Here is a 24,723-nt window from a genome sequence, read left to right on the forward strand (position 1 = left end):
CGCATTCAACACGGTCATTAAAAAAACAACAAAGAACACTAATAATTAAAAACTAACAACTGGCGAATGTTTTGGGAATATTTGCGACACTTAACGAAGCCTGACAAACTCTGACATGAACGCAACATTCAAAACACTCGCAAAATGTTTGCCACTCGTTGGGATAGAGGCTTGAAATAGTCATGTCTGCATGTGTAGCTACCACTTACCGCATGTTCAAATTTGATTTTTTTTTCAACCCGACAAAACTTTTACCAAGAGCAGAATCGGCACCGACTTTTCACCACCTCGTCAATGTAAGGTTGAATGACTGAGGACAGACGGGAGCCTTACGTAATGGCCTGGTAGATAGGCTCGACGCCGTATCTCATGGCGAACTCATCCACCAGTTCCTGCTGCACCTCGTCAAAGTAAACCTTCCAGGCGTCGTCGCCCTGCGCCGACGGGAACTTGACCATGCCACCACCCTCCACGTCCGTCACCAAGTGGAAAATGTTCTATCAGACCACACCACAACGGCCCTTCAGGTACTGTTTCCACTTATGACGCTAACCAGAGGGGGAGCAAGCGCCTTACCTCGTGGAGGCAGGTGTACTGCACATGGTACGGCGCCACCTTTTCCTCGCCTTCGATCTCCACGCTGATCTGAAGGCGAATAGCGCCCGACACCGCCGACTTGTCGGTTCGCTTTTCTGTAAATGGAAAAAATAAAGCACAACAGTTAGCGCTCGTCTGAGCCTGCAGCGAGGAAAACACCTTACATCTAAAATAGATATTGTGTAAGGAGTTCAGTACCCGGGTCCTGTACAGATCTACAGTGACACTTCTGCTTAATGCTACCCGTACTTTGTACGGACAGTTAAACACCCTGGAAAGTGAATTCAGACATTTCTTTCTAAAGCCATTATACATGTTTCAAGATAATTTGTGGAAACTTGGTTGAATTGACTAGTTGACTACTCGACTAGCGTGTGGACTTTGGCACTGAGCATTTTAAAGCTTGAATTTGATTGATTGACATCCATATGGATGCCACACTGAAATCAAAAGGTACAGAAAACTTGCAGGCGTCCCAAGGCGTGTGGAAATATTGTGTCAAAATTGAGACTGGTAGCACAGTCACTTGCAAAATGTCCAAGTCTCTTGTCAAATATGTTGCCAAATGTGCAAGTGCTATGAACGCCTGTCTGAAAAGACATCCACTAATGCTACTTGACGGACTGCCTAAATCTTCGCGTCTGCTGTCAGCGAATTTACGCCCTCCTGTAACTGAGAATAAGGCAGACAATACATGGTAACCCATGCATAGGCTTGATAAACAAAAAAAGGATTTTTCAAATTTTAAAAGAGTTTTCAAACAAAAAGAGGGAGGAAGAGGAAGCGGGAGGGATGGGAGAGAAAAATCTCACGCGATACGTATCATAAAACTCGGACATAACATAGCTCGTCAAAAGACAACTGGTACCACATCAATACGCATAGCCCATTTTTTTCAGTACTGTAAATTTGTATTTTGTAACAACCAAGGTAGGTTATGTTTTATTGTGTGTGTTGCCGTTCGTGTATTGTGGCAAATGCGTGATGTTGTACTTTGGGTGGAGAGATTTCCGAGCTCAAAAACGCAACACGCGGTGCATGGCCGCTACTCAGCCCTTGTGCTCTTGCTCTTTCGATGTCACTCACGAGTAAATAAAAACTATTTTTTTGGTTTTTAATATACGTGAGTTCGGTGACAGATGCCACCGCAATCGACTGTAGGCGATACAGTATATTTAATCTTTACATCCCTACTAAACAATAACAAATGAAGCGGGAGCAAAACTCAACATCCAAAATGGACGCGGGCAGTGCGTTCAAATCTCGAAACGGTGCTGCTATGTTCGTGTGCGTCTCCGAACCAAAGTGAGCCCACGAACTAACTAGTGACTTTGTATCGGGTATAGTGTGTTTATTCATCGCGCCGGTTTGTGTATTGTCGTTTTCTGTGACTATCTTTGAAGTTCGCCGCGTTACTGTATGAGTGTATTAAACACGAAAAGCGGATGTTAATGTGTTCCTTTCTGATTGTTGAGCACCTAGAACGAGTTGTGCTCGAGTACCCTGCCCTTATTTACATGTTTCGTGCCTCTTTGGAACGTCAAGTTTGTCGTAAGTGGGGCAGTGTGCACTTATTATGCGCGCCGCCATTACGCAAAGTCCACGGCTAGAATCGGCCACTAGTGATGTTTATCTGAGGTAGTCCCATCTATAGTTTGCCATTTTAGTTGCTAATTAATGTTTGGCATTTTGTTACAGCTTATTTGTCGTTTGCGTTTATTATTGTGTGCAGCTGGGCAATGTACATACAGTCTGTATTTTTTTCTGTTTATTGCAGAAACATGCAGAGATGGGCATTTCGTCCCACGAAGGGAACGGTCTCGGACGGAAAGACATTTTTGGGACAAGGATGAGAAGTTTTTAAAAAAGCAAAGACGTAAGTGGCTTTTCACCCATCCCTTTAACTGTCCATAACCGGGTCAGTACCGCGTGTATAGAATTCAAATATTTGCACTTGGAGCAGAATGAGATCTTGTCCTTTTGACGGCGTAGCATGTTGACAATGATGCCCTGCCGCAGTAAAGCATACACACCCAGGTTGTACCAGACGTCCATCTCGCCACTGAGCGTGCGGACCTCGATGATGCTCTGACCCAGGAAGTCGTCAGACTCCCTCTTGAGCCGCTGCTTCACCCGTGACTTAATGTCGTCGTCTTCATCCCACACGCGCAATTTCACGCGGTCCGACGAGTTGAGGCACTCGCTGGAAAAGACAGCGGAAAGTTAAAGATACAAATAAAACATCATCGGTGACAAATATAAAAGGGCAAACTTACAAGCTGAACTTTTCCTCCCAGACTGGGTTCAAGTTCCCATAGATTGTCTTTGTCCTCTTCTTGGTCTTGCCCACTTGGATAGTGACGTACGGGTCACTGGAACCAGTCCGGTCCTTGGCCTGGAGGCCTTGCGCACTCACAACTAAATCACCAGAGGAAGAACAGGACTATTCAAATTGTAATACACAAACCTACTCAATATGCCACGCACACATCATGCAAAATAACACTCGTGTGACTAATTTAAGACATAACATCAACTATTTTCAAAGACAGTGAATGTGACAACTTCGTGAGCAACCTTGTGCAACTATTTCAGCTCCACTCAAGCATCTATGAAGATCTCAGTGTGGAAAAATGTCTGAATGATGTCTCCACTTTTGATGGACCGCGGAGACAAGGTGTGATGGTTGTCACGGCAACAACCACTGCCACTGCATGCTGCTACGTGTCAGGTTGCCGTGGTAACAGTGGCACCCTGGATGCGCGGGAGGTGGCAGCGTGTTTGCAGCGAGGTAAAGTTGGTTAGGTTTGCGGTGACACTGGTGTGTAGATACAGTACATGCATCTGGACTTACCAACTATGACGGCACTTTTGCCCGGGAGCTCATTTGCACGGAGGATTTTCTGAATCAGGGCTCGGTTGAGTGCAGTGATGCAAATTTGCGGGTTTATTTCCTCTCGCACAGTCACATTTTCTCTATCATGTGCGCACTCAGGATGTAACAATTAACTCAAGCACCAATTCAATTCAATTTTCGATCTGTGCGCTCATTTTGTGCTGCAGCCATCCACAAACGCAATACACATTGATGTTTGGCGCAAACATGCAAATCTTTCGTGCATTTTAAAATAGAGTGAAATAATATACACTATGTTGAGTTGCACTAAAACTATGAAATTACCTATAAATACTAAAATAAATAAATTCTTAGACACCAAGCCTTTTTTATTGTATAAGAGAGTGAAATAATATGAGTAAAATTAGGGAAATGGACTAAAGAAAACTAAAATAAACACTTGAATTTATTTTACACAACGAGGCACTCTAACGCAGCCACGCCAGCAGACTATCAGAAGAGAAGATGCATTTTTGTGATGTAATATAACAAGCTAGCAAAACGCATTGTGCAATTTTTCTGGATAACCACTAAATGAAAACGTTGGCACTCCAGTTCTTAAGCAGTGGGGGAGGAGTGACTCCTGCCAGATATCGAAATATGTCATCTGGTGACATTTTAGGAAGAAATTGAAATGGTGAAAAACAGTTTTAACACTATCGCGCCACAATTGGGTATGACGTAATTTTTAGTCTTTTTAGCAGTTATTTAGAAACAAATCTCTCAATTTGCTTTACACGGTCTTTCAGTGTCTTAAGTCTGACAAACATTTACAGCGCTGTACCTGTGCAGTGGACCTCATTGACAGAAAGTGAAACGTGACCAGAACATACCGTTGATGGTGATCTTGGCCGACCACTTGGAGGTCCCATCCAGGATGTTTTGCTTGATGTTCTTCATGTGCTGGCCGTGGAGTGTCCTGGACATGTCGAACACTCGGCGGATCTCCTCAAAGATCTCTGGCTTGTTCCTCTCACGAATCCTCATCCTGTCTTTCATGGCCATGATGATGTGCTGAGTCCGGTCCTCCGCTCCCGTCTTGGAGCTCTTCTCGGCGGCTCCTGACGAAGACGACAAAAAATGTTGACGTGATCCCCTTGATTTGGATTTGAGCTGAAGAAGCTCTTTCCACTCACGTTGCAGGCAATCGGCGTTGAGCAGCTCCTGGCACTTCTCATGGACTTTGACGCCACACTCGGCACAGCGCATGCCCTGCCGGGCGATTCCCCACAGCAGTCCCTCGCACTCGTAGCAGTAGGAGGGTGTGGTGGCGGTCCACACCTCGAAGTTGTGCGGCGTGGTGCAGGAGATGGGGTAGATGAGAGCCTGAAGCGTCTTCTTGTACACGTGGCACTTCTGTTGGGAAACGCCAAACAAGCACCAGTGACACCACTGACACCTTGTTAGGTAGTGATGTTTATTTGCCTCCATTGCAGCCACAACTGTGGCACTCATGTTTTGTGGGACAACCTGACACAACTAGATAACTGGACTCACAAGCTCTTTGTCCTTGAGGGAAGACCGCGTGGCCAGCGTGTGGGACAGACCGGCCTTCCTGGACTGGATCATGGTCTACAAAGAAAAATCAAGAGTCGGGATGAGGTTCTTCTATCCTCACACAACAGTTGACCATTAGGAGTTGAACAGATTAGTTGACGAGCAGACTTTACTTGACAATGTTTAGAGAGCGTGATTTCGATAAGCCACTAATCATCACCTTAAATGGGAAGTCAACCCAAGTATTCTTTTCAAGAACATGTTTTATGCATGCCCACTAGTCGAAACATGTCATTCCGATTAATATTGTGTTTGCAGAATATGAGTTAAGAAGGAAAACCCACCTGTCGGAGCTGGACACTTGACCCTTTCTTGCCGGTCAGTCCCCGCCCATCGGCCGCGATCCCTGTACCCTTCCGGGCTCGACCCTTTGGCCTTATTCATAAAAATTGTCGGCCCCGACCCCATTCCGGCCACCGCCCAACCCCCCCAAAAAAAGTGAACGTGCATGCCGCCACCATGGGAGAGATGCAAACGGAAGAGGTTTATTTAAACATCATTAGTTGGCTAACTTACTATTGAAATCGGCGTACCTTATTACGGGTTTATTATGGAGGTAAGCGTTTCGTCAAATTGAAGTGGGTTAACAGTTTGACTTCCCCTCTGTTCTCTCTGTCTGTGGTATTGTGGATGTTGGGCATGATTTTTAAACTGTCAAAAATATTGACTGGATCACAGTGCAGAGATGAAAATGGCCAAAATTCCACACCACTCTATGTTACGAGCTGCCGTCATTACGGGGATCATCACATACCAACCTTGCGTAAAGAACTGAAAAGGAGCTCTTTCCATGAGTCAACAGTGGGAAAATCTCCTTGAAGGCGAGTGCAAGGACTTCCTTTTATGAGTTAATATGATTTCATTTTGTATGCGAGAAGCATAGCCCGAGAGAGCAAAGGTGTGGGCGTCGCTACGCTGAATATTTTAAAAAAATCAAAAAATGTGCGAGCTCGTCCCACATCATTGAAAACACAACAACTTCTGTTTATGTCCTTTACTCACCATAGCCTGGAAGCAAGAAGAGGAGGAGGAAGAGGAGGAAGAAAATCAAAGGTTACAGATGAGCAAGCAGCTAAAAAAGTAGCTTATGTACAGTATTTTTTTGTAGTCTTTTATACATATATATATATATATATATATATATATATATATATATATATATATATATATGTATATATATATATAATTTTTTTTTTTTTTCAATTCTTGCTAGTTATTCCCACCTTTTGTCTTTATGGATAAAGTTGATTTATGTTAGCTATTTACCATGAGCATTGACATAGAGTAATGGGTGAAATATCCAATTTTGTGGCATTATTTAATTAAAATTTGTAATTTAATTTACATGTATTTATATGATTATTAATTGCAATGTTGGTCTTAAAATATGTATGACAAATAGGGCACAGAAATAAGGTGAAATAGTTCATTTTGCCACATTATATATTTTGCATGATTTCTTTTAAATGTTGAATTTACACAAGTATTATTTCAAACAAAAGACAAAAATAAGAGTGAAGGATAGTAGAGACAGTAACTTGTGACAAAACTAAGACAACAGACATATGATTGCAAAACATATTTTTGTCATTCATGTTGTGAATTTCTGAATTGTATTTTTAATTTAATAATTTGTACTTTTTTTTATATAATTCTTGTCTATCAAACCATTTTCTTTCAGAGTTGCTACAATTTTATCACATTATTATTATTATGCATTAATGCCTTTTCTGGATCCAGTATTACACTTAAACTCTCTCAGTCTCTCTCTCGCTCTCTATATTTATTTAAACATACAAAGAAATGTGTATATATTATATACAATACAATGTTATTTATATAACGCATTTCACAGCAGCTAGAGCTGTAACAAAGATTTGAACTCACCACTTCACTAACGAGCGGAATGGGCCTACGCTTTCGGAGGTTCGGCATACTGTCAATTCCAAAAGGTGTGTTTTCCCTACAAACAAATGCACAGAGCCATATATAAATAGGTTGTATAAGGAATATTCCCGGGCGGATACTATGAGGCGTTCACTGACCCTGGCTTGACCCAAGGCTGCTTGCCGGGGTCGCCATCTTGGCTCTGAAAGACAAAGTCAAACGTCACAGATTTCAAAGCAGATGGATGCATGGGTATCTTTTAGGGGTTTATGGACGCCACAAGTAGCATGCAGATGGAAGCGAGTCGGGGTTGAGGCGGCTTGGTTGACTTTCAGCACAGCATGCTAATGATAGCATCTCTCCAAAAGGTGGCGACGAGGAAAACAACAATTTTTCTCTTTTGAGTCATCTATCTTTTATGTATTGCTCCATCCACACATAGTGACGAACACGCAAAATATCCTCAATTCATCGTAGTGCCACCCCTCTCTCGATCATATTCATTTTCATTTGGGAGCAGTAGAAGAAAATCTCGACGGTAGTTTGCCTTTGAATGCCCACGAGAAATGGCCAAAATAAGCCCTCATATGGATACTTCAAAACAAGAATGCGCGTAGACTTATTTTGTGTTTTCTGGCGTGGCTTCTTAATAATTTTTTGGTGGGACAACTCATGATAGACCAGTCTCCTAATGACAAAAATTAACCTAAAATGTCATCTTCAAACCAAAGTGACATGCTTCTTGTGTCTTTTTCGGCATGGCTTCCTTTTTGTGCAACTGAATTTTCAAGTTTCTAAGTAAAACCGGCTGCGGTGACTCGATATTTACAACCTCCCTGGGAACAGATCTCATTTTTAGGACCACTTGAAAGACTGGCCAAAATGTTCAATGGTTTCTTGAGACTTTTTGGTGGATCAACTCCAGATAAACATGTTTCCCAAGTTTCATATTGTTAAATGAAATTCATTTCCCCAAGATTCCAGGAGTGTACACAAAAAAAATTCACAAGGGTGAATTAAGAAAATGGACTGATGGATACTTTCTAATAATAATGAAGAAGAAAATCAAAACAATTTCAAGGGGGGCTTTCGCGCCACGTGCTCAGGTCCTACAAAACACACTCTAATGCTGATGTTATTTGTCGTCAATATGGCAATATGATGCAGTTTGAATGCAACCGGACACCAAAGAAACATTCCATCAAATTACACATGAACAAGGTCTTGGGGGATGTAATGTTAGTAATGTCAGGAGGCAGAGAAACCACACGGTCAGAAACCTGATCTCCATCTTGACTTCCACCTGCAAGACAGCACAAGAAATATGGCCATGTGTAAACACATGCTTAAGCGCTAACAGCCGACGGAACTCATCAATGTTCATTAACATGTCCTTCTGGCTATAAGAAAAAAATATATATCTTCTTCCCAAAGAGATGATTCATCTGTTCTAATTCAGCAAATGGCCACCAAAGCTGGCAATTGGCAGGTGATGGATGGAAGACACTCGTGAGGGTATGATAATCTTGGCTTTAGGGCAGACGATAAGACAGACGGCGTCAAATTGATATTAGCGCTAAGAGTTTAGTGGCTATACTCTGCTAAGGTTCTTCTAAACGTAAAAAAAAAAAAATGTCCAGAAGTTAAGAATTTGACCAGAAATGTATGTCAGCAAGTCATCCTCAATTTTGCAGACTCTGGAACTTATAATGTCGTCTCTTTGTCTAGTATACTGGATATACTTGGAATTTGGTAGCAATCAGACAAGGAATGACTTCTTGAGACTTTCGTGGGTCTACTCACAATAGACCTACCTACCATAATTCATGCTGCTAAACAAACCTGGCTTCAGGGACTTAATTTTCCAAAATTCCAGCATAACGAACTAAATCTTCGCCGCCGATGAGTTGGAGTCTATCCGAGCTGACTTTTGGCAAGGCAGCCTACACCCTATAAATAATATTTTGAACTCTGTTTTGACGGAAACGTGATCAAGAATAAATGATTTCCAATTAAGTTCTACCTGCTTCAAAGCCCTCCCGAGAGGAAGTGGACACACTGGATAGGTTGCGCCTCATTTCACGCTTCTCCCGTAGGATCTTCTGGAAACTCCTGACACATTTTTGTTTGCGTTCGTCCATCTGGCTAATCTCTAGGTTTTGCTCCTCAGCTTGGATGGCTGACTTGACTTCCACGTTATCTCCTTGTTCCTCTGGTTCTGCAGCCGACAAGGATTCAGTGGTCGTGCCTTGAGACAGTTGGCTCTTGACATTTAGACCAAGATGCCACTCCTCAGGAACGTCTGCATGATCTGGAACACTGGTGGACATCGACTCGGGATAGGCTACGAGTTCCAAACTTGGGTAATGCTGGCTGGTGGCTTCAAATTCTTCTTCACCTTGTTCACAAGGAATGTTTTGGCTCACAAGGTCCCAGCTAAAAGATTTTGGAGGCATGTCAGAAAGTGTGGATATGTCAAAGCCTGTTCCATCTTCTGGATCCTGGTCTGGGGGGACCTCAAGTTTGCGAAGTGCTCCACGCAAAGCAGAACTAAAGTCAGAAACTGCTCGACTAATACTTCTGACATTGAAGCCCGTTTGGAGATCTTCCTGACCAGGTTGTGGGTGTCTGTTTACAGTCTCCAGAACAAAGGGTTTCTCCTGCAGCGTCCACGTCCCTGCTGTAGAGTCTTCATACGGCAGATAAATTCCATCATAACAACCAACCTGCTTGTTTGATTGGTCATAGTTGAACCCATTGGAGTATCCATAATGTCCATCAAAAGAATGGTAACCAGAACTTTTAGGGTAAGAATAATCTATGTTGTAATTTCCATGGTTTGTCTGAAATCCTGGCTGGGATTTAGACCTGCGCGTTTGCCAGTCCTCTCGACGTGAGGATGTCCTCGCAGGTGAGTTGGAGTAATGCTGCCTTGATCCAACCAAGCCATGATCAGAGGAAATCCTGGTGGCATACTGATCCCAACCAACTGCTCCGTCGTATAAAGCCTCTGATTTGTGATCCTGTCGGTAAGAAGATTCCGCGTCCCAAAGACACTCACCAGCAGCTCCATGCTGCAGTGTCGCGTTCACCCAATTATCTTTTGCCTGATCGGTAGGTCTCTCCAAATCAGACTCAGATTTGGAACTTTGAGAAGATAAGGAAGTGGTGCTCAGGCAGTCTTGGCCAAAGCTCAGCTTTCTAGCTATTGCGCCTTCTGGGATATCAGAACTGAGGTCCGAAGTATCGTCAAGTTCCTCAGAGTCTTGATGATTTGCTGATTCTGCAATTGAAGATACTGAGTAGTCCTTTGACCTCGGTCGTCGCAATTCCACTTTGCGAATGTTGGAAAAATGGTTGAACTTTGGTGCTGCGCTCTCTAAACTGCCGTACGCACTGGCTGGTCTCCTACGAGCGGAGGACCCATCCATGCGCACCGCCCCTGACCATGTACCGGCCCGTGCATTTTGGCCTTGCTCCCCCTTCCCACTGGAGCGAATGCCCTCAATTTCCAGCAACACAGCATCCACGCAGGACGACACCTCCTCCACAGAACCCTTCACTGAGGTGAGGTAATCCCTGAGGTCTGAGATCTCCTCCTGGATCTTGTTGATGCCCCTCAACTCTTTGAGAATGTGATCGATGATGGCACTGGACTCCTCCTCACCCAGACGCCCTTCCTCCTCGTCTGGCTCTGGTGGTCCTGGGAGGGGAGTGGTGAAGTCATAATCCAAGGTGTCCCCGGCAGAGTAAGGTCTCTTGGGTCGAGCACGGGGGGAAGTGACCAAGATGCCATTACGGTCCGGTCTGGCAGAACCAGAGATTGGGACGTGGGTGGGCGGCATCTCGGGAGATAATGGGAGCAAACCTTCGAAGGAGATCCGCTTCCGATTAGCAGGGGATTTTCCACTTTTGCGCTGTAGAGTGCAGGGTATACGTAAACACCCTTCACGAATCAGCTCCACTTCACCGACACATGGTGGTCCCGATGGTCCTTCTTGTCCTTTACCATTTGACATGACAGCCGAAGGGGAGGCTTCATCCCTGGATGCTGTTTTCATATAAAGCTGTCTGCGATCCTTGGCACATTTGTCCTCTTCCTCATAATAATGCTGGGGATCGGTAACGTGGTGGGCCATGGACCCTTGCAGCAACCTGTGAATTTTCCCCCGGATGACCAGGGCTACCTTGGGGTTGGGGGCTCGTTTCTTGGTCTTGGTGCCTCCCTTAGGGGGCACACTGGCTCCATGTGGCCCACCGGAGCGATTTCTGGAGAACATGTTCCTTATGGTGTTCCCCACATTGTCCTCAAAAGGCGGCTACCATTTCCTGCTTATTATATCTGCAGGAGATATGTTTTTTATCCCAACAAGTCAGCATGCTGGTAACTGGGCTAAAAAAAGGAAGAAAGGGAAAAAAAATAAAGAAAAGACAAAAACATTGGAATATTTAGTAAATATTTTCATTTACACATTCATATTAAGTAAAGATTTCAACGAAAAAAATAAGAAGTATCGAGACATTTGAGGAATGACAATCCAGATAAAGCTCCATGCAATCTAATTGCAATGCAAGTCTTTCTGGATAATACTTTGCAAGAGCAAGGAGAAATTGTACAGAGTATACCTTCACGCATGGAGTGCAGCATACAAGGCTTTCTCCTCTCATGCTAAAATGTGGTGCATCTAAGCATACAGGAATAGCTTTGGTACTGAGCCACATGCTGCTACATCAGGAACCAAGAAGTAGCCAACTTAGTCACTTTCATTACCAATGATTTTTGCTGTTAGAAATGTCCATTGGTCGAACATCGTTTTCTGTGAACCAAGCAGGAACTTGCTAGTTAACTAACTGACAGACGAACACAAGTGTTTTTTTTTTCTCGTTTTTTTTTTTTCATTTTTATTTTTATGATAATTCTTTTTTTTTTGCTATTTGTATCGTAACCAAATATCAATGTGTAGCGGGCAGTTGCACAAACAAATAGAAGGGATTTTATTTGGTCACTTTAGTTAAAAATATCAACCAAAATCACGCATTATTATATTTTTATAGATCACCAAAAAGTGTTTTTTTGTTGGGTTTTTTTTGCCGTTTGTGCAGTGACAGAATATCAATTTGTAATGACCTATGCCACTCTCTGCAAAACATTAAGTAGACCTCCGGTTAACAAAAAGACGCAAGTGATTTTTTTCCCTCTGGTTCACCTTGTTAGTGTTTTACGACGCCATTTCATTAACATGACAAACAATGAAGTGGTTCAGGAGCTAACCAACAGTCGTGTGTCATTTGTCAGAAACCAGGAAGTAGACTGCTAGCTCACAGATGGACAAATACAAGTGATTTTGTTTTTCGTTTTTGTTAACAATTCTTTTTAAACCTTTGTACAGTCATCAAATTATGTATCCATAATGTTGTAAGTCATTAGCCACCGACCACTAAGTAGCTAAGAGATTTTATTCACTTTTGTTAAAATATCAATCAAAATTGAGCATTACTACCTCCAAAAACTAGCAAGAGGTTATATTTTGATCACCATTTGTTAGTTTGAGTTACAGAAATTAAACAAAAACTACTAAAATGTACAAACTCAGATAACAAAGCTAGCTAACGAGTGACAAAAACCGTGATTATTTTGTTGTTTTTTTTTTTTTTTTTACTTTTAACTATCAAACTTGAGCATTATTAACTTTACCAAACAAAATTTAAGAGGCGAGATGTTCAGTTTTTCTTGAAAGTAAGCGGAAAATTGTATTTTAAATTTGACATTTTTGGGAGGGTTAGCATAGCATGAGGTAAGGATGAAGTCTTGTATATCTAAAGATGGAATTTGCATTAAATATACATATTTTGTCACTGTTAGTCATTTTTTGCTAATTAGCAAGTAGCTAACTAGTATCACGTGACTTTTTTTGTTAAAATCGTCATAATATGAGGGTTATTTTAAAAAGGCTGGATTATTGGATTGAATTAGATCTTGATCTTGATCTAGTTTAAATTCAGAATCAATAATATGGCCACTCTTCTTCAACTAAATGGTCACCATGTACAAGAAATGGATTTTATTTCACTTCATTATGATTGTTGAAAGCTTCAGAACATTGCAATGACACCCAAGGAGGGAGGATTGGGAATATTTCACTTTCACTTCATTTTTTTTTTTTTTATGTGACTTGACTTACGGCCCTCACACAATACTCTTAATTCTATTCATTGACTGACACATTGATTGGATGTCAGCGTCTGGAAGTCCTTCGCTGTCAAAAAAAAAAGAGTGAACGTAAATCACACCAGTTGGTGTTCAACACACGCCAAATTCTTGGCAAAGCCAGCCAACCCCACACCCCCCACCCCTTCAAGAAAGACGTTAAAACAGATGCTTACAACCCGATAAGAAACACAACCGACACAAATTTCAGAGAAAAAGTTCACACACACTACTTAAGGGGGCGTTCCAACACCCACACTTTTCCTGGTTAAAGGTTCAGCAGCTTGGGAGCTCTTCTCACGTCAAAGTACTTTGACATCGTTAAGCATATCCATAAGTGCATTAATGTGCTGACTGCCGTTAGCTTCAGGCTAAGTTTGATTCCTGTTGAAATATATTTTCATCTCCACACTTGACGCTCCTTTGATGTTCCACATTTGGGAATATTTCAATTTGCTGCGTCTGGCACTGAGGGCGTTTGGTCTCTCTGGCAATCGCTCTTAACTTTGGTATGGCTGCACATTTTTAAGAGCACTCAGCGGCCACTTCACTTTGGCTGCTTCTTCAATGGGTGATATTAGCAGTGAAGCTAACTTATGTTATGACTTTTTTTTGCGCGGGGTAGAGATGGTGTGCCAACAGTTAAGTTGGAAATGGGTATCTCCATCTTTTTTCATTCTTTAGTAATCAACAGTAGAACATTGGTTGGTTTCGCCCAAAATGTGGAGAAAACATTTTTGTGAAAAGAAACAAAACGAAACCGTAAGAGAGCTTTTGATGGCATTTACAAAGATACATTTTGTAATTAAGAAACATGCAGTGAGCGACGCTGCGTCACCGCATGGCTCCAGTTGAACATCAGTGGCTTTTTTTAAATGGCATTCGCTCTTCTTTCCTCGGAATTGCAACGTACATTCTGTACTCAGTTTACACATTATGCATACTTCATTAAGGAATCCGAGGAGTAAACATGTCCAACTTGAAACATTCTGCCATTTCTTTTCCACATAGTTGACATGAGAAGCCTCGGCTCATCCCCCACCTTCTTCACAAAAGATTTGCTGATCTCAAATCCAAAGCAAGGCAATGCCGCCATCTACAGGGGTCTGTTAGTCATTACAGTGGTTTACAAACCTGTATTCCACCGTCAAGCTGACAATATTAATCAGAATATAAAACAAACAGGGATATCAACAACAAATGAATAGCTATCATAAAATCAACAGCATTGTTTATGATCTAATATATGGTATTGGGTATCTTGTTTTTTACCGACACTTATCTCAAGATATACATCAGTAATTAAAGAGGTAAATTATAAAACTAACTTATAGCTTTAGCTTTATTTAAGTGTAAAAAGCAGGATTTAAGAGAACTTCCCATTTAATTATCTTATTGAAATACTTTGTTTTCATTCTTTTTTTTTTAAATTTACAGTGTCAAACAATAGTATGCCATCATCTCGTGGTTGGCAATGGTAGAACAGAATGGTAAAAAAATAAATAAATAATTGAGCGAAACAGTGGGACTGTAAACCCAGAGTGGGGATTACTGTAGAATAAAAAGGTCTTGAGTATACTGTTTCTCTAACGCAGTGTATAGTACGCAAACTCCTCGCATGATATGCAACACAACCACTCCATTCTCAAACTTTGCGACAGTACAATTGTTTAGTCCAGGTCAGTTATATTTGACTTAAATAATTTTTTACATATACATATAGAAATCTAGCTGTAAATAGAAGTTTAATTAGCAGGTTTGAGTGACGACCCATGACAATAAAAGTGTCATGTTTTGACATTTGAGTGCATTACCAGCCTGTTAGGCCGTCACGCTCTTGTGACATTCGCATTTCTTGATGTACACAAATTGTTGCTGGAGGGGGAGAAAAAAAAAACCTGCCAACATTTTGATACGCAAACGAATTGCAACTGACAATCCAATCTGACTCTTACCAAGATTTCCTCCTTCTGAAGACGTTATTGATCATTGCTAAACGGCGGCCGTGCTCTTGTGACCGTTTCACGCAGAGACGATCAATGGAATAGCTTTAAGACAGCACATCCGCTAGCCATCAATCAGACTTTTTCTATTGAAGGCAGTAAAGAAAAGATGGAGTATGAAACAAGGAAATATGAAAATGTCCTCTGCTCACCTTCAGCGGAGACAAAAACAGCCCTCGCTGACAACTGCACAACATTGTGGAGCGTATACATGTCAGCGATTACAAGGAATAAAGGATTATTTCAGAGAAATTTAGTGAAAGCTAACAAATCGAGGCAGAAGTGTAACAAAAAAGTGGTATCGTGCCTCACGGATGTACACAACATTGTGGAGTGCGACGGGGAAAATAGAATCAATGAAGAATTCTTAGTAGCATAAACATGGACGCACGCAACATTGTGGAGCGAAACAAGAGTGGTCCAGTAACGTTTGCAGTGGGCTAGGCACATATATGACTGGACACAGACATACACAATGCGAAACATTCCAAAATGTCAATTTTGTACCACACTAAAACAAAAACAAGAACACAAAAAGCACTAAAGGTGGAGCATCTAAAACTTTTATAGTATGTCTCATGTAGATAGATGAACAAGAACATACACACAATACGGGCTGTCCAAAAATGTCCACCCACCATTACAACACACACACACTCACCACAACATAACCCATCTCATACACAATTATGCGACTAAGTCATGTCTGCCGCCTTCATTAGCCTGGTTTACCGCCCCTACACACACACGCATTCAAGGCATGTCCGCCGAGGGTGCATTCTGGGAAGTGTAATCCAATCAACCTTCTCTTTCCTCTCTGCACCGCTCAATTGAATGACAAGCTGTTAGCTTGCTGCTAACGGCTTTAGCGGCCTCTCATCACTCTTCGGCTTACATCTCTATGTAAATTGTGACGAAAAACTGTGCTCTAATTGACAACCGTGTTAAGAGTTCTACTCGTACTACTGGCAACATTCTAAATTTTTATTAGCTAAGTTTCGCTTCACTAGTAATATGAGTAGCATGCAAATCAAGTCAACTAGTAAGCAATAATTCATCAACAGACCCTGCTTGGGGGCTAGTACCTTTTGAAAGTTGCACTTTTTAGGTTGGTTCAGCTTATACCCGTTTGAAACCAGGAACCAAACAGTTCCAAGCAATATGATGTTAAGAATTTGAAGTCAAATTAGGAACTTTTGGAGGACCAATACATGTTTGGACCACAGTTTATCGGAAGACCTTGCTAGGCGGCTAGTACTTTTAAGAGCTCCTGGAACCTTTGGGGCAGAGTCTGCAATTTTTTTAACTAAAAGTTCCAGCAACATAAAGAACTAGGAACCTCTGCAGGACTCCTGTGTATAACAACCATCGTCTAAATTTAATGACAGGTAGTTTACCAGAGCTAAAAAAAAGATCATGCTCAGTATTTTCTAGAGGTATAAGAACCTTTGGGTCTTCACATATCTGACCTTAGTTAATTTTGCCTCAGGAGGTTTAAGTACCAAGAATTTAGCTCGCAGGAGCTCTTGTCAAAATTCAGTTCTATGGTACAGGGCCAAAAAAAGGGACCCTGCTTGGGGGTAAGCGGTCCATTAATCTCTGGGTTTTCTCATATCTGATTCAAACCTTTTAAATTGAGAAATAAATGTCAAGAATTAAGGTTCCAGAAACTTCAGATGAAACTAGGGAGTTTTGGAGGCCCATCGTGCATTTGGCCATAAGAACTAGGGCCCAATTCATTAATTGGGCAATATTAGTAATTTTACGATGGGCAAAAATAGAACAGCATGAGACAAAAATAATGACATTCAAACATCCTAAGTTCTAAAAAAAAACATCACAAAGAAATCTTCAGTCTTGCCAAACACTTTTTAATTCATCAGTCAATTCAGTTCTCTGAATTTTGTTATGCCAAACATCAGGAATCTGCCTAAAAAAATCCATATTGGTCTGGCCCTAATAAGAACTATTGTCTAAATCTAGTTCCAGGGGAGTTTTTTAACAGGGATAAAAAAAAAAGGAAAAATACGGAAACTTTTAGGTCTACACTTATTGCATCGGCTCAATGCCTTGACAGAGGTCGAAACCCCAGCCGCCTACTTGACTTTCTGTATCTTATGACTTTCTTGACTGCCAGGAATTGAAACGCCGGTCCATCCGCAAGCCGCAAAATGTGTCCTCTAGCAGACAAAGATCAAGGAAGGTCTCACTCTGCTTCTAAGTGACGGATTTGCAAGCAGGTGAAAGTGCACCGTGATTGGTTAAAAATAGACAGCGTTTGGCAATTGAGGATGGAAGTTCACAGGGTCGGTTTGGAGGTACGGGGATGGGGGGGGGGTGCTCCTGTAAAAGCTCTCGGGGGGCTTGTCAGAATATGGAATTTGCGTTCATTCCTCAAACGTCTCCTCTCCTTCATGAATGAATGGTCGCCATGTACTTACCTAGAGCACCAAGATGAGGATGAGAGTTGCTGGACATATCCTCCAAAGTGGATTTTGCGGCATGTTTTAGTTGGGCTGTCAATCAAATCCATTTCGAGCTGTTTGTATGTCCAATCAGGATCACGGCAAGGGTCGTCCTCATCCTCATCTGCATCTTCACCGTCCTTCCTCCTCCTCTTCCTTCTTGTCACTGATGGAGCCGCTCAGTACTCGCACTTCTCTCCTCGCTCTACCCTCGCTCGCTCTCTCCCATTCTCCTTTCCTCTCTCGCTTTCCCCCTCCCTCATCTTGTCCCTCCCTCTTACCTCCCGTCTCTCCTCTCCTCCTTTTTGCCACCCTCCTTCCTTACCTCAACCTTCCCTCTCTTTCTTTCTATCATCCTTCCTGACTTCCCCTCTCTCACTCTCTCTTCACTCCTCTATTGCCCTCACTGCATGCACTTCTCTCTATCAGTTTCTCTCTTGTTCTTGTCTTCTACTTCCTCTGTCACTCTCTCCTTTCCTTCTAACACCCCTCTCTTGCGTTTTTCTCTCTCCTCCCCACTCTCTCCCTCCTTCCCTTCCTCTCCCTATATCTGTCCATCCTTTCCTCCCTCTCTTTCTCTCTGCCACCCAAACCACTTCACTTTCCTTCCATCATCTCTCCCTCCTTACTTTCTCTTTGACTCACTCCTTCCCATTTTCTCATATCTGCTCTTCTCTTCCTCCTTGCCAGCCCCATGCTTCTTCTCTCCCCTCCATTTCATTCTCTCTTTGCCTTGCTCGCTCTCTCTTTCTCTTGCTCTCCTTTTCTCCCTCCCTCTCTCTTTCTCTCCGCCTTTGTCTCCCTCTCTTTTTTCTCTCCCTTATGTTCACTTTGACTCTCTCCTTCCCATTACCTCACTTTCTTCCTTTCCTTCCATCTCTCCTATCTACTCCTCTCTTCCACTATCCCACCCCAACTCTCCTTCTCTTGCCTACCTCTCTCTGTCTCTCTCTCTTTCCCCCTATGCCCCCCTCCCTCTCTCTCTTTCAATAACTGCCACTCTCTCCCTCTGCCTTCCTCACTCTGGCACGCCTCTTCCTCCCGTTCTCTCACTTTTTTAAAAAATATACATGCATGTGTATTTTTGTTTTTCACTTCAGCTAGCCTCACAAATGCTTTTCATGGGTCTGCACCTTCTCGACACCTCCACGATCCTGAAAGTGTCTTGAAATGATCCACAAAATCCGCGGTGGCTTAAAAGAAATTTCATGGCACAACAGCATGTGCAATGGACGTGTCCGACACTTAATTAGCATGCCATCATTCCTTGAAAATGGGAAATTGTTCATGAAAACTCCAAACATAACAAAAGAGAAATTGACTACAAATAATACTCAAAGTCCAACACATACCTGGGCACATGTCTGTGTGTGTCGAAGACTTGATTCATTATAACTATCATGTTGCGTATCACATTTAAATTGTCCTTACATCGATACAAACATCCATCCATCAATTAAAAATGAAGTCTTCTATGAAGGCTTCATGCCACCATCCAAAAAGAAGGAATCAATCCATCCATCTATCCAGTAAAATGACTTATTTAGAACAAGAGCACTCAGCCGTGCACTGTGGACATCTGCCAAGAGGAAAAAAAGTTAACAAAAGTGGAAAAAAAAAATCTTGGCTCCCCACCAAAATGTAATGTAATGGCTTCTTCCTTTAACCCCCTACACCCACCTTCCCTCTCGCCGCAGCACTGCACCCCTCCTCCCACCTTCCTCCTCTCTCAAAGTTATTCCAGAAATTAATAAAGCATTTTGTGTCATCTTGCTAAGTCAACTGCAAAAAAACACGACTGAAAACTCCTTGGCACAAGTAATAACAAGGGTATCGATTTTTTTTTTTATAGTGGCTTTAATTGCGGGCATTCATTTCATTCTGTAAAGTTTGAGAACACAAAATGTTGACGTTATACACGAGAAGGATGACCCGTTCACCTCCACCGTGTAGAAAAGAAATAAACACTGCAATGAGAAGTAATCCATAAAGTAGTCTCCCAAAAAAGTCCACCGCCGACCTGTCACATGATTGAATCGATCACTAATAATGGCCACTTTGCACAATAGAAATAAATCCATAAAATTAAAACTGACACTCCAGCACATGATACAATAACTAAGACTAAACCAACGCTTCTCGGTTCTCCAGGATAATAAAAGTATAAATGCTGCCTGTCATAAACAAATAGACGGCAGCGGGGCCGCAGAGATGTCATACAGTTGCCATGCCAATACTGACCAGGGAGCCAGAAAAAAGACTATTTTTTATCCTGCTGGGGGAAAAAAAAACACTTGATTCTGATGTTTAAGGCGTAATAACAAACAATGACAAATGACAGGAGAATTACAGAGAAGAGCATAGACATACTGCCATGCAATCAAAATTATAGCATCCCCCACAGTTGCCGCACAAAGAGCAGTATGAAAGCAAGGAACCGACAGCATTATTATAGTCAATAACTATCCCCACACTTGCAGCAAAGCAATCAGGATTAAAGCCTGGAGCAACCCCATTCACTTTCAAAACAACAATCAGCATTAAAGCCTGTGACTATCTGCACACTTGCAGCATAACAATCAGTCATAAATCCTGGAACTAACTGCATTAAAACATTGAACTATGCCTATATAAACAGCAAAACAACCAACATTAAAGTTTGTAACTATCCACTCACAGCACAACCATCAGCATTAAAGCCTCAAACTATTTACACACGTGTAGCACAACCATCGGCATTAAAGCCTGGAATGATGCACCAACTTGCAGAAGAACAACCGTCATTAAAGTCTGAAACGATCCACAGAGCAACCATCGGTATTAAATCGGAGACCAAACGTGCCAATCTAGAGCAGAAAGTCAACCAAGCCACATCGAATTCGGAATGAAAGCGAATGGTGTTTGTGGGTGGGGGGGATAAAGGACAGCATGAGACGTCCTACCAGGAGGAGATTGGCCCTGACTTTGTAGTATGCTTTGAGCCAGCGGATCTTCGAAGGAGAACACAGAGGAGGATCATCCAGCGGCCCACTGAAAAAAAACAAAACAAAACCTTATTCAATACTTTGCTGGATCAATACTGTTCAATTTTGCTTGCATGTGATAAACAATATATGAGAAGAAAACCTGCTACCACACATTTAGATCTCAATGTGTGTATCAATCCTTGATGTCGGCATGTCAATAGTGTACCGTGAGAGGTAACAATATAATCAGGATATTTGATGCACTGCAGCCAATATAATGGAAGAAAATCAGCTGTGATACATGATGTCAGCTATAAAAGTTTTCATACTTGATGTATCCCATAAATCTTCACACGTTTGGTTAAATAGCGCAATGAAATTGTCTCGATACCTCACACGATCAATATCGTTATCGATACGCTCATATTTATTGTAGCATTTTTTTCCTTCAAGGTATCGATAATCACATAGATGTTATTGTTTGAAACATATTAAGATATGGTATTTTTAGCTCTCACCCTACAGTATTAATACATCAACATGCAGTATCGACATCCTCACATTTATCATGACGTATCAAGATCAACTGATTTTCTTCCAGTACATCGATTATAATTGTGAGCAAACTATTGCAATATACACATGGATAGTAAAATATCGATTTTTTTTTTCTTCCATGATATTGATTATCAAATAATTATTATCATAGGCGAAGTATCATGATGATATCGTATCATTCTTTTTCATTTTACAGTATTGATACAATAATAATTATTGTATTCTTGTTGACAAAATGATTGCAATATCTTTTCTATAAATGGGCTCCTATTTTGCCGATCCATCCCCCATCCGCGAGCTGGCCACTCTTTCGTCCTTACACTCGTCCTCATTCAAAAAAATAACCTACCTCAATCGCCGTCTGTCTTTGTCTTTTCAAAGCGCTTCCCTCCTTACTTTTTCTACCAGTCCGCCAAACCAACAACACCCGCCCATCCCATAAGTAGAAATGTCCACATACATTTAGGGGACAAGGGATTGCAGTTTTCTGATATACGTAAGCTTTTTTTTTTTTCTCACGACTGCTGCCCTAAGTGCCAGTCTACCTCACTGTCTTCGGCTCTCGTTATTTATACTGTTTTTTACAGATATGTCTTTCCACGTTACACAATGCCTCACTTTGAAACACGTGATAACTTTAGTTTTGATGTGACACCGTGATTGTCCATGACGTGTTGACTAATGACTTGCCCACACCTGTCATTGTGTGAGATCGTGTTCTTCTGCTTACCATATTTAAAGTGCAATTGTCTCTGACTTCCTCATGAGTGCCACAATAATAAAAAGTTTATTTTTAGAAATTCATGCCTCAAGGAACTTGGTTATGGCCCGCCACAACGTGATTTATCACATTCGCTCTGAAGTAGTGTATTGGCGGACTGTTCCGTCTGTAGGTCAGGATGCCCATCTCTGATCATTTCGCCTCGCTAGTTCAGCTGACATACCTGATGTCAGTCCTGGTCTTGTTATTGTCGTTGTCCCAGACGGGTTTGGGTGGCAGGATGTCGAAGTCCCTCAACTCAGTGGTGTCCAGGGTGGGATTCTCCGCCTTGTCCTGTTCCCATGTGGGCCCTTGGCTACCCTTGGGAGGGGACTGGAGATGTCCCCCCAGGAGATGGCCTGAGTTGGGTTCAGGGCTTAGCTGGGAGCTGCTTGGGCTGAGGTTGCCCAAAGAGTCCAAGCGACTGCTCTGAGTGAGACTGTTGGAGAGTATGGATCATGTTGTTTAGTATCTGCTCAATAAAATACTGTATATTCATATTTATAATTAATATACATATCAATGAGGCCCAAATACAGGGAGCTACACTGTTAGGATGGATAACTTCTATTGGAGGTAGGAAAGGGAAGTGTTTTTTTCTCCCTAAAACTGTCTGCTTTACTTCAAAATGGCTTCTTGTGTCTTTTCAGGTTTAGCTTTAAATATTTTTACGTGCCTAGAAATGACGGAAGTCTAGAAATGACTACATTTACCCAAAAGAGGCCTCTCCAAACACAAATGGCAGACGACACGTTTCAGGTCAAGGATGGGTTTATGAGACCTTTTTGTGGGTCTGCTCATGATGTTGACCACAGTCAAAATTGCTTAATAAAACTGCCTATGGAAACTTTTTTGGAGGTTTTATGATAGACATGCCTTCCGTATTTCATTTTGCTAAGTCAAACTGGCTTGGAGGCGGAATCCCCCCCCCCCTCCAAAAAATAAATATATAAATAAAACAAAGCTGTATCACAACTTTGTTTTTGAAGGACCCCTGGAAATGACCCAATTCAACTTAAAACGTCCACTTTAAAGACAAGACATACCTCCCAAATTTCATGTTGCAATGTGAAAATTGTGCCAGGGGCCAAAAAATACTCAATGCAGACTACTGCATACTTGCGGACAATATTTCAATTTTGGGAGTGAAGCTTTAGAGGTGAAACCCAGCAGACGTCTGCGAGGCTACTGCGTGATGCTGACGTCTAACGAGGAAAGTGGCACTGATTTACTTTGTCTTGGCTGCGCTCCAAACAGCCTCTCCCGCCCTTCCTTTAATGCCTGTCTGCAGCGCCATGCAGCCATGAATCTAGCCTGCCTGCATTGATTCATATAAGAAATTGGCCGCGACTGAGAGTATCGTTCAGGGAGGGCGAATTACACACACCTCACAAATAAAAAAATCCTCTGCCTCTTCGTCTCTGTCAAGAAAGCTGTAACGCTGTTACGTAGGCGCCAGCTGCTGTAACTGGTCCCAGAATGCAGAATAGTTCCCTGGCAGAGGTTCACATCTGCACTTTTCATTTGCAAACGCTTTGAACAGCTATCCCTTGATCAAAGCTTCCATGTTTGCCTTGAGATTGTGTTCAGTGTTTACAAAAAAAAATAAAAAATACGACTAAATTGTCTCCAGAGTAAAATGAACTCCTGTAAGTCACAGTTTATCCGTTGCATCGTGGGATTTTAAGGGATTACCTTTTATGGGTTTTTATTGCAGGCCTAATGTGATTTTTAATTACCATAGTATAGTTTCAGATTATGTTAGCAAGAAACTAGCAGACTTTCGTATCAAATCACACGGTTTGGTTGAATATTTCAATGTTTAATTATCTTTTGTTTTACATGTCAGCTTGTCAATGAGCTTCAACTGGAAGTGACAAACAGCTCGAGGATCTTTATTAGCTATTACAAAAGTAAAAGAGCTTTCGTTTTGTTTCCTTTAAGTAATGTTGTACGAAAGTGTGCCATTTCTTATTAGCAAGATAGGTAGAACAGATGTTAATTAATTAGTGCTGTCAAGTGATTAATGTTTTTAACAAATTAATCACAAAAAAATTCCATGATTAATCGCGATTAATCACAATTTACAACTACTATTTTTTGCGAAGCTTTAAACAGATATTTACTTGAATAATATCTTGGAATTGATGCAAACTCACCAAATATGAAGTATATTTAATTAAAATACTGTTTTAATAGCTTTATTTGATTCTTGAATACCATCTAAATGGAGACATCTTTACCAGCATTTTTCTTCGAAACATTTCTCCAAACTGCCCACAAGCGCCACACTCCAGCAGTGTTGGTTTGCAAGGCCGAGTGGTAACTTGAACACAGTTTTGTTCTGAGACTTGTTAAAGATGTACAGCTAATATGGCGCAATAATTGCAAAGTATGCAAATTATTTTAAGTAAATCAAACTGAGTTAATTGAGTTAAAATATTTAACTGAGTTAAAAAAAAATTGGATTAATCACCTGAGTTAATGCTTTAATTTTGACAGCCCTATAATTAATACTTTAAAAAGTGGTTAAATAAATTTAAGTTTGTGTTGGAGGGGAAGAGCATTAAAGAAGTGTTTCTGATATGTTTCTTTATATTGCAGATTTTCACCTGACGACAAATGACTGTACATTAGGTTGGTTGAATAACCGCAATCGGACGTTTACGTGATGTATGTTCGGTTCGGTGAAGCCTTTAAATAGTCTTCAATTGCATGTTTAATTTGTTGCAGAAAGTGTGTTGTCGTCATTGTTTAGGAAAAAAATTACATTAGCTTCGGGCAGCTGTGGCCGGATGGTTAAGACCCCAATCGACTTGCAAACCC

General features: G+C 41.6%; 1 protein-coding gene and 1 long non-coding RNA gene across 2 annotated transcripts in view; one reads left to right on the top strand and one right to left on the bottom strand.

Annotated features, from left to right (window-relative positions):
- The window catches only part of LOC148343799 (uncharacterized), a 71,150-nt gene that overhangs the window by 18,664 nt on the left and 27,763 nt on the right, over positions 1 to 24,723 (bottom strand). The window contains exons 11-21 of the mRNA XM_088289799.1: positions 22,082 to 22,336; positions 20,556 to 20,643; positions 7,096 to 7,139; positions 6,938 to 7,013; positions 4,991 to 5,065; positions 4,630 to 4,849; positions 4,327 to 4,554; positions 2,874 to 3,015; positions 2,631 to 2,800; positions 577 to 692; positions 334 to 497 (exon numbers count right to left, since the gene is read on the bottom strand). Of these exons, the coding sequence (XP_088145925.1) occupies positions 334 to 497; positions 577 to 692; positions 2,631 to 2,800; positions 2,874 to 3,015; positions 4,327 to 4,554; positions 4,630 to 4,849; positions 4,991 to 5,065; positions 6,938 to 7,013; positions 7,096 to 7,139; positions 20,556 to 20,643; positions 22,082 to 22,336 (1,578 nt within the window). The remainder of the gene's footprint in view (positions 1 to 333; positions 498 to 576; positions 693 to 2,630; positions 2,801 to 2,873; positions 3,016 to 4,326; positions 4,555 to 4,629; positions 4,850 to 4,990; positions 5,066 to 6,937; positions 7,014 to 7,095; positions 7,140 to 20,555; positions 20,644 to 22,081; positions 22,337 to 24,723) is intronic.
- LOC148343800 (uncharacterized) lies at positions 1,680 to 6,198 on the top strand. The gene is made up of 3 exons (XR_015842476.1): positions 1,680 to 1,902; positions 2,375 to 2,473; positions 6,058 to 6,198. It is a non-coding gene; the product is annotated as an uncharacterized LOC148343800 (long non-coding RNA).

The sequence above is a fragment of the Idiotropiscis lumnitzeri genome, chromosome 1 (genome assembly GCF_059441095.1).
Source record: "Idiotropiscis lumnitzeri isolate Australia: NSW breed Sydney's pygmy pipehorse chromosome 1, RoL_Ilum_1.0, whole genome shotgun sequence".
Taxonomy (NCBI): Eukaryota; Metazoa; Chordata; class Actinopteri; order Syngnathiformes; family Syngnathidae; genus Idiotropiscis; species Idiotropiscis lumnitzeri.